Source organism: Narcine bancroftii, chromosome 1, assembly GCF_036971445.1.
Source record: "Narcine bancroftii isolate sNarBan1 chromosome 1, sNarBan1.hap1, whole genome shotgun sequence".
NCBI lineage: Eukaryota > Metazoa > Chordata > Chondrichthyes > Torpediniformes > Narcinidae > Narcine > Narcine bancroftii.
Genome location: NC_091469.1, coordinates 49,292,572 through 49,309,789, shown reverse-complemented (window position 1 = coordinate 49,309,789; position 17,218 = coordinate 49,292,572). Strand labels below are relative to the sequence as shown.

Sequence of the window (17,218 nt, the reverse complement as noted above, 5' to 3'; positions counted from 1 at the left end):
ACATGCAAGGCTATTTCGGGATAGAGATCTCCTTCCAGCAGGTGCTGATTTTTTTTCACTGCTCTCTCTTCATTCCTTGGTTATTAGTGGTGGGTGCTTGTGTGCTAGACCTGTAGATGATCCCAACAATGGTGGAAAAAAAACTCTATGCATAACTCATGAGTGGTTGAATCAAAAACCAGCGATACCTTTATAAACTAAGAGGGTGGTCATTTAAAACTGAGATGTGCAGAAATTTCTTTTTGCTGTGATTGATGAATCTCTTGAATGATCAATCCCAAATAATTATGGAGGCTCTATCATCAAAGGTGTTTAAAGAAGAACCAGATATATTTTGAAACATCAGGGAATTGAAGAAACTAGTAATGAAGAGATGAGGTAAGGCATGGAGCAGAATGGCTGTCGTACTGAATGGCAGATGTGGCTTGAGGGTCATGGCCTACTCCTGATTCTATTTTCTTACGGCCATGCTGAATCTCTGCTCTCTTTCCATCCACCATCTTTCTTTTTCAAATTTTATTAAACCTTGGTCTTAAGTTGCTTAACATTTTCAAAATGGCATTTTTGGTCAATGAGTACAGTGCATTTGATCAGAGCCTCTGAATTTACCAGTAGCTCTTATCATTAGTTGCTGCATAACCCACGTATTTCAAAGATTTTACAACCAATGATCATTGGAGTTGGGCATGATATAAACTTATGTTCACAGCATTGAGACTACAGCATAAGCCAGTATTGAGGGCTGATGAAAAAGTTTTTTTTTAATATAAAGAAATATGAAGAATAGAGTTTTAAACACTCAGGCTTCATTATATTTTTATTTTATTTCCATATGAGTTCATTTCCAAAAGCACACATCCTGCTTCCAAGATTGCTTATTTTCTCCCTGCACATTTTTTAAAGCTTCTTTGCTGTCATGAGATGCCCTTATCAACTCACATCTACACTGATTGTTAACTAAATGTCGCCATGTTCCACAGCTTAATTCCTCCACCCATCCCCCTCACCCTTTTTAATATAGAAAACTGGAGTCTATAATGATTTCACAAAGTTGGCCTGAGACACAAAATGAATGCTCATAAATTGATGGCCTTAAACATGTCAAGAGTTGGTGAATACAAAGAGAACTGATGACCATTTACTGTTTGCTCATTTTAGCCTCTTGCACATGTAATGAAAGATTGAATTCTGAGACAAGCAGAAAAATCAAATAGTAGCAAATCTTACTGCCCAATTCACTTCTGGACTACCTTTTGAGCCCATCAGCTACATGCTGGAAAGAGAACCCAAATGCACTTATAGATGCAACCTTCAGCTTTATATTGAGTGTGGGGGTTAACGTACAAAGAGTGACCATACTTGGAGACAGAAATACAGCACAGAAACAGGTCCTTCAGTCCATGTTATCCATCAACCACCCATTTATACCATTATTACATTAATCCTATCTTTGATCCTCTACACATTTTCATTAGCTTGCCCCCAAACAGGAAGCTAGCAGGGAGGTGCTAGCTTCAACTATGTCACTCTCATCTGGTGTCACTCTCATGGTCACATGCACCCATGTGAACCAATAGAAATTTACAGGCCCAGATGGAGTCCCATGATGTGTCCAGAGAGCCTGTACAAACCAATTAGTGGACATTTTCACAGATATTTTTAATCTCTTCTCCCTCCAACAGGTCAAAATCCTTTTTGCTTCAAACAGGCCACCATCGTAACAGGATTGAAGAATAATGGGCTACAAACATTCTCCATAGTTAAATGCTTTAAGAGATTAGTCATGGCGCTCATCAAGTATAGCCTATCAGCCAGTCTTGACCCACTTCAATTTGCCTACCAGCCAAACAGATCCTTGGCAGACACCATCTCCCTAGCACTCCACTCAGCTCTCGAACATTTGGATGCCGATGACACCCATGTTGGGCTACTACTCACAGACTACATCTCTACTTTTTAATACCATGGTCCCAGACAAACTCATTCCACAACTTCGGGATCTTGGCATCAGGTACCCCACTTTAGGACTTCCTGTCTAATAGATTACAATTAGTGAAGATGGGTCACATATCTCTATGATGACACTCAACTTCAGCAATCCTCATGCATACTTAGCAGCTTACTATGCCTACATTATACCCACAATTATTCAGCTAAATTCCATCGTAATAATCAAATTTGCTACTGATGCCACATTTGGGTATCAAATAATGAGACCAATACAAGAAAGACAAACTCTAACAGCATGGTGGCAAGATAATAACTTCTCTCTCAATTTTAATATAATGAAGGAGATGACTGACTTCAGGAGAGGGGGCTAATGTCCACATACCTATACACATAAATGGTGATGCAGTTAAAAGAGTAGCTAGCTTCAAGTTCTTAGAAATAACCATCTCCAATGACCTGACCTGGGACAAGCACATCAACACAACAATCAAGAAAGCACACCAACATCTCTATTTACTTAATTTGAGAAGTCTACCTTGTCTCTCAACACCTTCTACAGGTGTAACATTAAAAGCATATTTGCTGGATGAATCAGTGTGGTATGGGAGCTGCTCTGTTCAAGATCACAAGAAACTACAGAAGGCAGTGAATGCAGCTCAGAAAATAAAACTTCCCTCCCCTCCATGGACTCCGTCTACATCTACTGCAGCCAACATTCTGAAAGACCCATCACACCCCAGATACCATCTCTTCACCATCCTCCCATCAGGAAGACGACTTAATAATGTTGAAATATGCACTGATGGGATGAGAGATCATTTCTTCCTTGCAGCTGTCAGGCTCCTGCATGAACCCCATGGTGAGACTATCATGACACCCTTGATTGGTGCTAATTGGTCTTCCTTTTCATTGCAATCCTATACTCTACAAGCTGTTCTCTTTACATAGCACTATGAATGCGAGAGATGACGTTAGTTTGTTTACAGAAGAATTCTTCTCATTGTACTAAGCATCATGGGACAAATAAAATGAAATAAATACTCAAACAAGATTCCACCACTCCCCCATGTCAAATATTCACTTGATTTTAGTCATAAACCCCGAGAAAAAAGCCAAGTGCTTGAAAATTCTTTGTGACTTTATTTATTTAAAATTCAATAACAATATTTTAAAATTCAGGTACATTTGAATATCAGAAAAGCTGCAGGGCCTTCAAGGGAATTGATCCATGGCTAGAGCCTCAGGATATGCTGTCTAAGGCCCTTGCCACTCAGAGCCTACTTCATCTCACACTTGACCGAGCCCCCATACAAGGTGCATGAGAACTGTAGGCAAAAACTCCAGGTACTGAACTGGCTCCAGGGTGACCTGGCCTGATGAAACTAATCTTCACTGATCAAAACTCTCCATTCATTAATTGATATGTCTGCTGTGTTTCTCAATATTTGGTCTTCATCCACAATTAGACATCAATTATCATGGTCTCTGCCAATAACACATTCCTAGTCAACTAACTCCAAAATCAAAAACCTTCATTATAGTTTATTATGACTTTAACATAGTACAAGTATGCTTCAGTGGTGATAGTCCCAATCGAGTCAGCATCTGCAAGGTCATGTACAAAATTTGATAATACTTCATTAAGACAATGAGGAAATCCTGCACTGCTGAGAAAATATTTTTTTAATTAACCTGAAACCCTAGACCTATCAGCTTGTTCTAATGAACACCAATAGATTTCTATTATTGTTCCAAAATGCATCTCAAATGGTAAAAGTGGACATTAGTTTTAGTGTATAGTTTGAACCATGATTTCCCCCCATGCATTTCCTAATAATAGCAATTTCTTACCTCCATAGCACAATTCTGGAAGATGCTTGATGTACTGATACACTGAGAAGATCCAAGATCTGATTTCTCAGGCTCATTATCCTTTCCTACTTTAGATGAATGTGTAGCACCTAGTTGAGGAGATAATATTAAGACGATTAATAAATTTTTTAAAATTTGTATTTTTAATTAAGATTATCTAAGTGCATCATTTTTTTTAAAAGGTTAGCCCATCTAATTATCCCTCATGAGTCATTAGGGACTGGCTTATTTAAAGTTGTAACATGGTCATTCGTCTTAAACAGTTGGCACTGGCCTGACATACCCCATTATGGCACTCTTCAACAAATGAAATCATTCCTGGTAACATTTGCCCAGATTTCATCAAGCATATGGGACAAAGTTTACTTTAATCTAGAAAGCTTTAAAAATATTATCAAAAGTGTTATGTGGAAATAGAATCTGGGTTTAATATTAAAATTGATGGGTGTTAAGTAAAACCATGGGAAATTATTAACACAAGCAATAAATAAAATTTTAATTAACAAGATCAAAATTAGTAATTATAGCTGAGAAATGTTTGTTTTATTTTGCAGATTGGAGTCTTAATATGCTGCTAAAACTACAATTTTGAAACCAGTCTCAGCTAAACACAGGAGAGGCTTAATCAAATCAACATACTGCATCTCTGAAGCTTGGCTTAGGAGTTAAGAGAGGGTGAAAATCATAATGTGAAACATTACAACACTGCCAGATACTTAGAACAATTCATCCACTTGTCACTCACCCTAGTTGATGAATTGTCCAAGGAAGCCTGAACAAGGAAGGGATAAAACAGGGTAATAAAATAATGGGCTACATGATCTTGCCAAAATAGTTTGATTTATTAAGTAGCACAAGAGTACATAGGTTTCTATATAGCTGAGTTTAAATCTAAAGCACACTGTGGTTAAGCTGTGTGCTTTTCTGGCTGAGAAAAAAATTATCCAATGTTAACTGACTTGAACTAAGCCTACAAAGTTTGAAAGCATGATGGTTAGATCAAGCATATTAAGACAAGACACCCAAGTAGCACACATGTGCAGATATTAATGGGGGGATTCTTTTGGTAGTTTGGAATGTGGTAAAAAGGGAGAGAATTCTGAAAAGGTCATTTGTGATCAATAAGTTTTAAGCAGAAGCAATTCACAAACACAAAATCACTTTTTAAAAAAAATATACACATAATCTACACATATTCCTTAAAAAGCATTTAAAATGGTATTTACTAGTAACCTTAACTAACCATTCAGAGGATGTTTACCAGTATCACTGCTGGTGCTGCTCCCAAGACTTGTATTGCTTTGATTAAGCCCATTTGTAGCCACTGTAGGTAGGCCTATTCTTTCTGTTGGACTGCCACTGTAAAGATAATCCTGAACACCAGGAGGAAAATTGAATTTTGAATCCTCAAACCATTCATCCTTCAAAACAAAAAAATTCCTATGAATACTAAGCAGTTACTAACCATGTCACAAAGGAAATTTCAAACACAAGCATCAACCATATTATAGCTAAAAAAAAATTTAGATCTAGTAATTAAATTGCTTCAGGCATCCAGAGCTCCAGAAAAGAGTTAAATGGAAGTTTCATCTTCAATTCAATATTTACTTTACTGGAAGATACCATGGATATTCATATTTCCACATGTGCAAAAGAAGAAGTGCAGTATTACAGCAAATGCAATGCAACTACATCTTTCTACTCAGTCAGTAGCAATTTCAAATGCACATTTGGAAAATTCTTAGCAGGCCAAATAATATTCAAAACAAAAAAATTAGTAACTCACAGCATTGCACCAACTTCATGCTGCAGCAAACCACATATTAATCCACTGCTTCTCTTTGTGTTAACTGGAACAAATAATTTTAGAACTTTCAATTGCAAAAACTGAAAATACAATTGATGACTGCCCACTTGTCAACAACTGCATTATTTAGGACCATCTTCTTGACCACTTCCGGAATGTTCTATCTTGTAACTCAAAATACAAGCATTGCAGTGTTTGCTTACCTTACATTCCAATTGGTTATTCCTGAACACCTACGTCATGTTTGTGGCTCAAGACTTGAGCTTCCTGTAGCCAACCATTGTAACTCACCCCCATCATTCCTACAGTGATGTATGTATCCTGAGCTTCATTCATTGTCAGCAGGAGGCCAACTGTAGACTTGAGTCAACAACAAATCATATTCCTCCAGGACAGCTTTAAACCTAACAGCATGAACAATGAATTTTTTAAATTTTAGATAACCCCTATCCCCAGCTGGTTCCACTTCTTTGCCTACTCCTGTACATATTTTTTCCTGCAATTTTATTTTTCCAGTCTATCCTTCCTAATATTTTCTCCCTATATCAGACTCTCTGTTGTGTATCCACCTCCCACACCTTGTGGCTATACTCCATATCCTCCTACAGCTTCTATCCCTTTTACACATGTAATTTTGCATATTCTTAGTTTTCATGAAGCCCAAAATGTGGATTGACCGTTTCTACCCATGATTGCCAAGTCACTCGAGCAATTCTTTGTCTACTCTGCAGCTTTTGTGTTTCTTTGATTATTCCTGATGCTTTAAATGCAAGTTAATAACCATGATCTGACTCAGATCAGATCAGCTATGATTTTATTCAAAGGAACAACACATTTGAGGTCTAAAGGGCTGACATTTCCTCCTAACTTGAATCTCATCCAACACTCCGTATTGTACATCTAGTCCCAAGTTTGTCATTCTAATTCTCTTCAAAGTGTATTTTCTCCCCCAAAAAATGTACACATTTCAAAGTTCTCACTTGCATCCTATATATTCATTGTCGACAGTGTTCTTCAACTAAAATCCTGCAACCACAGGCCTGTGTCCAAAATGGCAGTGGCTATGAGGGGTTGCAGACTCTGGGGAGCAGTAGACCAGTGCAGAGAACCAAAAACAGGGAGAAGAACCCCATCCTGTACAGGAGAATCACAGGAGACCAGAAAGGACAATGACCACACTGGTAGACCAAGGAGGGGCTCAGCCACTAAGAGAACACAGGTTACAGGAAACTTACGAGAAGGTCTGTGAACTGCTGGAGACTGGCTCATGGGAAACAGGTATCTGAGCCAGTATTCTAAATGGTGCTGAGGGCAAGAAGGGCTTCCAAAGGGCTTGAGGCACTAATGGCTTCCTGATTGCGTCGGAGGTTTGCATCTGGACCTCATGTTGTCAATGGATCAAACAAGTGTCTGTGTGGCTGTAAGGGCTCAAGAGCCCCAAAGGCAAATCCACAAGTACTCAGTATCTCTGAGGGAACTCTCTTTTGCTTCTCTTTTTTGCGTACTTTAAGGGGCGCCAGGTGACATTAATGATGACTTCATCTGCTATGCAGCAGGCAGAAGGCAATTTCATGTAATATCACATGTTCTGTACTATTACATGACAATAAAAGAATCTTGAATCAGCATTGTAATGTAACCTTACAGGCCTTCTATGTCTATACCCCAAACACTCTGCCTGCAACTCTGTGCATCCCCCTATTTCCAAGTGGTAGCAGCTTTTTTCCATGAGCTCCTAATCACAAATCAACTCATTCATTCCCTCCATTATGCCATCTTCCTCCCAAACCCACCTAAAACTCCTCCATGAAGCACAAGATCACCTCATTGCACAAGAATAAGGTGCTGTTCCTCAGCTAACATTTCATAAGCTGAGAAAAGTTTATAAAAAAAACAAAATCAGACAAGTAATAAATCTCTACATCAATTGCAACTCAGCTCACAACACTAAAACATCAGGGACAGAATATTCTTGATTCAATATTCTTCCTAATTTTTTAATATTTTTCCAAGCTGTACCTGTTTTTGTTCCCAAATTTTTTTTTAAATTCTTTGCATTCTATCTTTTATATGGAAAAATAAGTGCCCCCATCTTTAAAAATAAGTTTTCCTTCAAAATACTAAAAAGAATTGAGGGTTTGGCATTACCTAATTTTAGGTTTTAATATTGGGCAGCTAATATTATATATTATTTTTTGATTCATCACAAGGAAAATTTAGGAACTTCAAAATGGATTAATTTAGAAATTACATTTACCAAAATCGATACTTGGAACACCTTTACCTTTTCTGTCCTCCAAATTAACTGATAATTTTGTTGTTTGACATACATTGAGAATCTGGTTTCAATTTAGGAAACCTTTTGGGAATCATAGAGTCATATTAATAAGTTCTATTTTAGGTATTTCCTTTTTTTAAAAAAAACCATTGGTTCAAGATATCAGTTTCCAACATTGGTCAAATTTAGGTATCCAAGCCTTTTAAGATACTGACCAAAATACTGCCTCTTTTGAACAATTATCCAGCAAATTTACAATACGTAGACACCACTTCTTTGATTATTACAGGTTAGGAGTTTTTTTAATTCTTTAATTTTGAAGCTCCCTGAAGACCTAGAACCTAATACGATAGGGATGATTTATAATTTCCAATCTAATTACGAAGAGGTGGTATCTGGCCTTTAAGAATTACTTCTAAATTCTAGGGATTCTGGACAGAATTTTTTTTAAATTATGGGATCAAGATTTTCAATAGCTATTTTCTGAAATTACAGAAGTGAGTACATTTGTCCTCTCTTTGTTCTAGACACTTATTAATACAGTTTAAGGTAGCACACCGAGCCCACTATTCCAAAGTCCAATTGGCTAAATTTTATTCTAATCTCTCTTCTAAATGTGACAAATGTATAACGGAAGAAGGTACATTGTATCACATGTTCTGGTTATGTCCTTCTCTTTCCAATTTTTGGGAAGGGGTATTTCATACCTTGACTTTAGTTCTTAATATTAATTTGACACCAAATCCTTTTCTTACTCTCTTTGGAACAAGTGCACCAATAGATTTGATACTGACTGCTTCATCATCTGATGTAGTTGCCCTTGCCTCCCTTATCGCTAGAAGGGCCATATCAATGAGATGGAAAGATGCTGTCCCTCCCACTGACACTCATTGGTTATCTGATATGATGGCATGTTTGACTTTGAAAAAAATTAATGTTCCACTACTGAAATGAATTTTTAACTTTGTTTCTTTATGGGGTTCTTTTATTAATTATTCTCAAATTTGTAAGATTAATTATTATCTGATTTATGTCCCCATTGGTTACCTTTTTTAAATTGATCAGCACTTGTTTGTGTTAAGCCGATAGCTTCTGCAAGGTGGGGTTTGAAAAGAAGATCAGTAGTTTAGTGGGGTTTTTTCTACTTTTTTTAAATGTAACTATATAAGATTTGTTATTATTTTATTTTATTCTCATGTACCTATGTAACATTTATTGAAAAGAATATTCTTGATTCATTCTACTGTTAAAAGTTACTAATATTAGCCTGAGAGGGAGTTTTGCTCATCACAAGTGCTACCTATTGGATGATACATTACATCCTGACATGAATGACCTCACAAATATAACTCAGTCCATCCTTTCACTAAAATTCTAACAGGACAATCTTTGAAGGAAATGACATGCATGCAGTATTTCAATGTGTATAACATTGCTGAAAGCAACAAAGGATTTGAATGGAAATCACAAAGTATAATACCTTTACGCAAGTCATCGTGACTTAACACTAGGTACAAAGAAAGTATCCCACAATTCTCCTTTCTGTAGTTTAAAGTTAAAGTAGGCATGAAATGTTGAACTATGGACACGTTAGCTAGTGTTTATTGCATTTCTGAGTCATTCAGCCTTTAACAGGATTCAGAAGGCAGTTTGGACAGACATTTACAGATGCTCTCTTGAAAGACTACTGCAGGAAAGATGAGAACCCTGAGTCTCCTCCATGCAACAACAGCTGGTCATTCAGCACATTGGTACAATTATCACTATATACAATAATTACCAGTACATTTCTTACTCCAACCAAAATGTACTTAATAATTATATTTGCATAATCAGCACCTTTTCCCGAATTAAGGTCGATAGTAAATTAAAACAAACATTCACTCCACAGCCCATTGATTTGGCACTAGGTAACTACCCACTTTGTAGATACAACAGCTCATCTGCTGCTTCATGGATCAAGACAAAGCTGCAAGGCATTGTGTATATTTTAATTAAAGCAAGTCTTCTAGAGTATTGAAGATCTGAAATGAAGGATGTGCAATTATAAAACCACTCTCATCCCTTTTGAAATACCAAAGACGTTCAAGTAACCTCAAAGTATGGATAGCATCACTATGCAAGATGCAAGGCAGCTCTTGCAAATAGCATTATGGTAACAACCACATAATCTTTTACCAAGAGTCGTGGTCAAGACAAATGAGAAAATACCCGTGCTCTTCAATTTGCACAAAATAATTAATAAAACGGAAGAGTTTAACATCTCATCCAAAATGTTGCATCACCAATGCTAGATTCCCTATGTATTACACTGGAATACCAGAGAGGCTTTTGATCCCAACCTTCGAACCAGAGGTTAGAAAGCAATGAACTGAGTCATAGCTGAAGTCACAACTAACATGAAAAAAAGAGGAGATGCAATCTTCAATATGCATTTTAGAGACAAATGCAGTAACGGCATGTACATAATTTCCATTTTCACATAATAAAAATATTTTATATGATAAATTAAGTTTCATTCAGGTATTTCAAGGGTTATGGGGAACAGGATGGCAAGTGGAGCAGAGTTCACAACTAGATCAGCCACAATTTGATTGAATGGCAGAGCAGGCTCTACCAGCCTGATTACCTGCCCCTTATCCTATTTCTTCTGTTATTGTACCAATATATATGTACCTATATGATAGCTAGAACAGCAGTAAAAACAGCTTTGCATCACATATTTGACTTTATTCTTCTTTCTGCCTGACACTGTTCATTTAGCCCTTCAGGTGTACCAAGTAAATACACAACCTGCTGTTACACATTTTTTTTAAATTTTAGAGTATTCATTTAATTTGAGTATAATGTATCTTGTATATAATCTTGTGTCTGGTCACAAATGTGAAAAATACTGTTAAAAGAGTTGTGATACAAATTTCCCATGCTACTGCTTCTAAAACAAATGCATAACACAAGAACAAAGTTAAGTGCCAAACCTCTTCATCAGAATAGGAGTATGCTGACGCCACAACTCCCCACATCTTGCTGGCAACATTTGCTGCTTGTTTCATTCCAGATTTAAGTACATCTATCTTGGGCCCTGAGAGTAGATTGTCAAACTTAAATCCAGAAATTGATGTGACCATGGATCCCAATGAGCCATGCTGAGTGTTTCTTACTAAGGCAGTTAATGAAGCTGATCGCATCTTCTGTGAAATGGCCTTTTGGACTTTAGGCTGCCCAGCAAATGTTTTTGATCTAGACACCGATGCAGATATTGATTGTACAACTTCTGGTGGAACTGGGCTCGATGGGAGACTTGACCTTCTTTCTGGTGCACGATCGTGTACTTCTCCACTGCCACCCGAGGACTTCTCTTCATTTTCGACATTGTGCAGTTCCATACTGGCTGACTTTCCACCAAGAGGGCTCTTAAGGTTCATGTACATTTCAATCTCATCAGCAAGTTTTCGAGAGACAATAGTGGGAACATTCTCCTCAGTGTTAGAAGGGATTTTCTTTTCAGTCTCTGAGACCAGCAATGACAATGGGTCAAAACCTTTTTTAACGTCTTCTCTTTCCACAGGTTTAATTGCCGGACACACAGTTGTCCTTTTATGCATTTGATCTTCAACCTCATACTCTTCATCAATTGGAAGAAAAGCATTTGGCCCAACCTGTAGATCCTCAAACACTGCAGTCTGACTATCAATTCGGTGTTCATCTGATGCTTTCATTTTGCTCAAGTCTCTATTCTCTGAAATATCCAAGAACTTATCCATCGAGCTGTCTTCACCTTGACACTCTCCTGTTTGGTTCGCTGAGTAATCCAAGGTTGGATGGGTCTTAACTTCTAAATCTGGCTCTTTTGCACTGCACAGAGCAGCAGCTAGGATCCTGGCATCTGCACCCATCATCTCCACTATCTCATTTGGATCAGTTTCAAGGCTTCTCTTTTTAAGTAACACCTTTAGCCGAGTATCAGTACTGAAGCTGCAGCTCCTTTCCGGCCAATGCTTTTGCCGTTGCTGAATTTTCTCATTGTTTTTCTGGTGCATCTGTGTATTGGGGTCCACAACTCCATCATTGTTTTTACAATTATCATTTTTCACCATCAGCAAATTTGCCACATTACCTAGCATTAAGAAAAAAGAATTAATTTTGAGAAAAAGATAATTCATTGTTGCCTTTCAATGAAAAGTACTTAAGAAATAAGTGTGGAATTATAGGGAAATCAATCTAAATCAAGAATCTTGCATCTTGAAAGGTGTAGATTAGAGTTCAATATAGGTCATGCGTGAACTAATAAATCAGACAAGAAAAAAAATGATCTTGTCTTAAGTGGGCAATCCTTTATTTTAAAACAGTGCTCCATAGTACACATTACCTTGCAAGATTAAACATTTTCTTCACAACCCATTAAAACTTTCAGGGTTTTACAATCAAGTCCTCTCCAACTTGTCGAAAGTGAATAAAAACTTAGGCTGTCAAATGTGACAACCAACATTCCATAATAAACTTTCTGAACTGCTTTCAAAGTATTTACATCTTTCCTCAAATATGAGGATCACTAGGCCTACACAGTGCTCCATATGCACTCAACAATATTTATGTAGCTGAACATCAATTCCACTGGCAATAAACAACATTGGTTACTTGCATAATTATTTGCTGTACCTGCCTTCTGTAAATCATACACTAGGACACACAGATTTACTGCCTCAGATGTTCTGCATTGCCTCACCAAGCTTTTTATATTTCCAGCCAAATGGAAATTTGTACTTTTTTTCATATTACAAGAGAATAAGAAATAAGGACAGTCATTCATCCCCTTGAGCCTCCTCTACCTTTCAAAGGGATCAAGCCTGATCTGGCATTTCTCAACTTTACTTTCTTGTTCTTTTCCCTATAACTTTTTATTCCCTCATGGATTAAAAATCTACCCATCCATCTTAGCTTTGAACATACAGTACTCAAAAGAATGAGTGGGCAAACTTTTTAAAAAACTCATATTCTACCTTAAATATTCCCTATGCCATAAATGCATAGTAAATTAGTAAGGGTTTGCTTAAAGGGGTATGCGAGTGGAAAGAAAAAGTTTGAAAACCACTATTTTAATTGTACTTAATTGACTTGTTATGTGCACGTTTTCATAACTCCAAAGGAAACGGGCCAATGACAATGTTTCTCAAGCAAAATATTTCAGTAATAGTTGGGACTAGAGCAGTGGTTCTCAACCTTCCCATTCACATAGCCCCTTAAGCAATCCCTTACCAATCACAGCGCACTTATGGCATAGGGACTACTTAAGGTGGAATATGAGTTTTTTTAAAAAAAGGTTGCCCACCCCAGCTGTAAAGATTCAGCCTCCACAGCTCTCTGGGACAAGAATTTTAAAGACTCAACTCTTTGAAAGAAGAAGTTCTTTCTCATCTCAGTATTACTTATTATGAGACCATGCCTTTCTCTTACATGGAAACATCCTCCAGCATTTACCCTGTCAAAGAAACTTGCTCTTCCGTTAGACCTAAACTCCAATGAGTTCAAGCCTAACCAGTTCATATTTTCTTCCTCAAACTACATGATTCTGGTTCCCAGAATCATTCTGATACTTTTTTTTTCTGAATTGTGCCCAATGATAACACTGTACTTCTTTTCTTAAATAAGGGCACCAAACCATTAAATAGTCAATGTGGTCTCACTCATGCTACATACAGTTATACTAAGATCTATCTATTTTTATAATCCAGTCCTTGAAATAAAAGCCAACATTCCATTAACCTTGCCAACTACGTACTGCACCTGTGTACCCACTTGTTTCATGTACAACAACCCCGTATTCTAACATGCTTGCAAACCAGAAAACAAACCACTTATATCTTCTCAATTTTATTGAAAGCAGGTGGCCAAAACTAAAATATTTTTGTGCATTAAAATTACTTCTAAATATAAAAAGTAATTGAAGCAGCTTGGTAATCTGCATTGTGTAAACTATTGCCTAATTCTACTGTCTTTGTCTTATTCCTAGTTTCTAGTAGCACACAGGAACATTTAAAGCATTGAATAGAATCTATTCAAAAAAAACAAGATATACATGTTGAAAAACTCAAGTGATAATAATGCAGAACACAATTCAATAAACTATGAATGAAATAAGAATCACTTACTACTGTTCCCATTATCCCCAACAGCAGCACACTGTAGCTTTACAATGCTACTACTTGAATGAAGTCTTTCAGGGGGGTTGAGATTCTTAATTTCTTCACTCATTGATGATTCCCCACCAGTGCAATCTGTGCTTTTTTCTATCAATAAATTATAAGAAAAATTTGGAAGATGGTATTTGCGTCACATTCAAGAGATTAAAATCTCAAATATCAAATCTACACAAGTTTGATAAACAGTGAAGAACTAAAGATCCAAAAATTGAGATGTAAAAATGACCTCTTCTGCAGGCAAATAACATGAAATATATTTGAGTGCAGCAAAAGTTAAGACTATCAAACGACCAGAATTAAAAAGATGAAGTAAATATATAACTGAAATTATTAGGTAAATACAAACTGCTGGACAATTTCAGCAGAAGGAAGAGAATCATAGAACACTGCAGCACAAAAACAGGCCCTTTGGTCCTTCTAGTCTGTGCCAAACTATTTTTCTGCCTAGTCCCACTGATCTGCACCTAGTCCATAGTCCTCCATACCCTCCTGTCCTAATTCTGTTTAAATGTTAAAATTAAGCTCAATCCACACATCCAACAGCCTGTGTTGCCCGTTTCCCCTAAACTTTTCCTCTTCCACCTTTAACCCATGTCCTCTGGTTTGTAACTCACCTACCCTCAGTCAAAAAAGCCTTCCTACCTTTACTCTGTCTATGCTCTCATAATTTTTAAGTACCTCTATCATATCTCCCTTCATTCTTCTACATTCCAGGGAATAAAGTCCTAACCTGTTTAACCTTTCCCTGTAACTCAGTTCCTAAAGTCTGGACAACTTCCAAGTAACCCTTGTCAATGGTCTTACTAAGTCCATGCACAGCCTTTCCTTCAACTTTCCTAGTAATCTCCTAAAAAAAACTTTACAAGATTGGTTAAACGTGACCTACAAAGAACAAAGCCATGTTGACTATTCCTAAGCAGTCTCTGGCTACCCAAATATTTGTATATCTGATCTCTTAGAACACTTTCCAATAATTTACCTACGATTGACATCTGGCTCACTGGCCTACAATTTCCAGGGTAACCTTTGGAGCCTTTTTTAAACAACTGAACAACACGAGCTACGCTATGAGCTAAATGTTTCTGCCAGACCATCTGCAATTTCTACACTAGCCTCCCTCAAGGTCTGAGGGAATATCTTGTCGGGCCCTGGGATTTATCCACCCTTATTTGCTTTAAGACATCAAACACCTACTCCTCTTTAGTCTGTATAGGGTCCATTACCTCACTGCTTGTTTTCCTTACTTCCCACAACTCTCTGGCAATTTCTTGAGTAAATACTGATGCAAGTACCCATTTAAGATCACCTTCATCTCTTCTGATTCCATATATAGCCAACCACTCTGATCTTCAAGGGGACCAATTTTCCCCCATCCTTTTACTCTTAATATAGGTGGAGAAATCCTAGAATTTTCCTTCATATTATTTGCCAAAGCAACCTCCTGTCTTATAGCCTTCTTGATTTCTTTCTCGAATTTATTTCTTGCTTTTTTTTTAAATACTCCTCAAGTACCTCATTTGTTCTGTGTTGTCTATCCCTGATATCCATCTCTTCCTTCTTTCAAATCAAATCCACAATATCCCTCGAAGACCAAGATTCCCTATGCCGGTTAACTTTGTTTTTAATCCTGACAAGAACATATAAACTCTTTACACTCAAAATTTCACCTTTGAAGGTCTTCCACTTACCTAGCACATCAATGTCAGAAAACAACTTATCAAAATCCACACCTTTTAGATATTTTTTCACTTACTTAAAATTGGCCTTTTTCCAATTTAGTATCACAACCAGAGGCCCAGACCTATCCTTATCCGTAATTAACTTGAAACTAATGGCATTATGATAACTGGATCCAAAATGTTCCCTTGCACATACTTCTGTCACCTGTCCTGCCTTGTTCCCTAACAAGCCATGGTAACCAGGTCTCTGGAATGGAGTCTGGTGCTGTGGCTAAGGGAAGGGAAGGAGAATAAAGAAGTGATCTGTAATGACAGGGGATTCCATAGTTAGGAAGACAGTTGAGATGTTCTGTGCAGGAGATTGTGAATCCCAGATGATATGGTGCCAGGGTCCCGGATATCTCAGATCAAGTTTACGACATTCTTAGGTGGGAGGGTGATCAGTAAGATGTCGTGGTCCATGTTGGAAACAATGACATAAGTAGGAAGGGTGAGGAAGTCCTGCAAGGAGAGTTCAGGAAGTTAGGTGCTAGGTTGAAGAAGATGGCATTTGAGTCACATTCAAGATCACTCCAGGGTAGTGATCTCAGGATTGCTTCCCGTGCCATTTGCTGGAGAGGTTAGAATTAGGAGGATAAGGCAGCTTAACATGTGGCTGAGGAGATGGTGTGGTAGGGAGGGCTTCAGGTTTCTAGATCACTGGATTCTGTTCCAGGAAAGGTGGGATCTACACCAACAGGACAGATTGCATCTGAACTGGAAGGGAATTAATAACATTTGTTAGTTTTGCCCTGATGGGTTTAAACTAGATTTGCAAGGGGAGGGGAACCAGAATATTAGAGCAGTTAGTGAGAAGGAGGAGAATAAAGATCATGCAAGGACTACATGTATAGAGAATCAAAGTTTTGTACATGATAGAAATTTTCTCAGGTGTACTTATTTTAATGCAAGGAGTATTGTTACTGACGATCTTAGGGCATGGATTAACATGTGGGATTACAACAATATTGTTATTAGTCAGACTTTGTTGCAGGAGGGGCAGGACTGGCAGATTAATGTTCTGGGGTTCCTTTGTTCAGACGTGATGGAGGGGGAAAGGATGAAAGGGGGAGGAGTGGCAATGCTAGTCAGGGAAAATATCTCAGTGGTGCCAAGTCAGACAGCCAGAAAAGTTTGTCTACAGAGACTATATAGGTGGAGTTGAGGAATGGGAATGGTGTGACCACACTGATAGGGTTGCATTACAGACCACCCAATAGTCAGAGAGAATTGGAGGTGCAAATTTGTAGAGAGATAGCAGATCAATGCAAGAAGCAGAAAGTTGTGATAGTAGGGGATTTTAACATAAAATTGACTGGGCCTCCCATTGTATGAAAGGGCTGGATGGCTTGGAGTTTGTGAAATGTGTTCAGGAAAGTTTCCTAAATCAATA

At 37.6% G+C, this 17,218-nt stretch overlaps 1 protein-coding gene across 12 annotated transcripts in view; it reads right to left on the bottom strand.

The window, feature by feature from the left end:
- Positions 1-17,218, bottom strand: part of dennd4c (DENN/MADD domain containing 4C) — a 190,329-nt gene that overhangs the window by 29,938 nt on the left and 143,173 nt on the right. For 10 of the 12 annotated variants that reach the window (XM_069926480.1, XM_069926546.1, XM_069926553.1 and 7 more), the window contains 4 exons: positions 14,057-14,194; positions 10,886-12,024; positions 5,066-5,243; positions 3,802-3,911 (listed from right to left, as the gene is read on the bottom strand). In XM_069926480.1, coding sequence (XP_069782581.1) covers positions 3,802-3,911; positions 5,066-5,243; positions 10,886-12,024; positions 14,057-14,194 — 1,565 coding nt within the window. The remainder of the gene's footprint in view (positions 1-3,801; positions 3,912-5,065; positions 5,244-10,885; positions 12,025-14,056; positions 14,195-17,218) is intronic. The other 2 variants (XM_069926527.1, XM_069926536.1) reach the window with 2 other exon arrangements.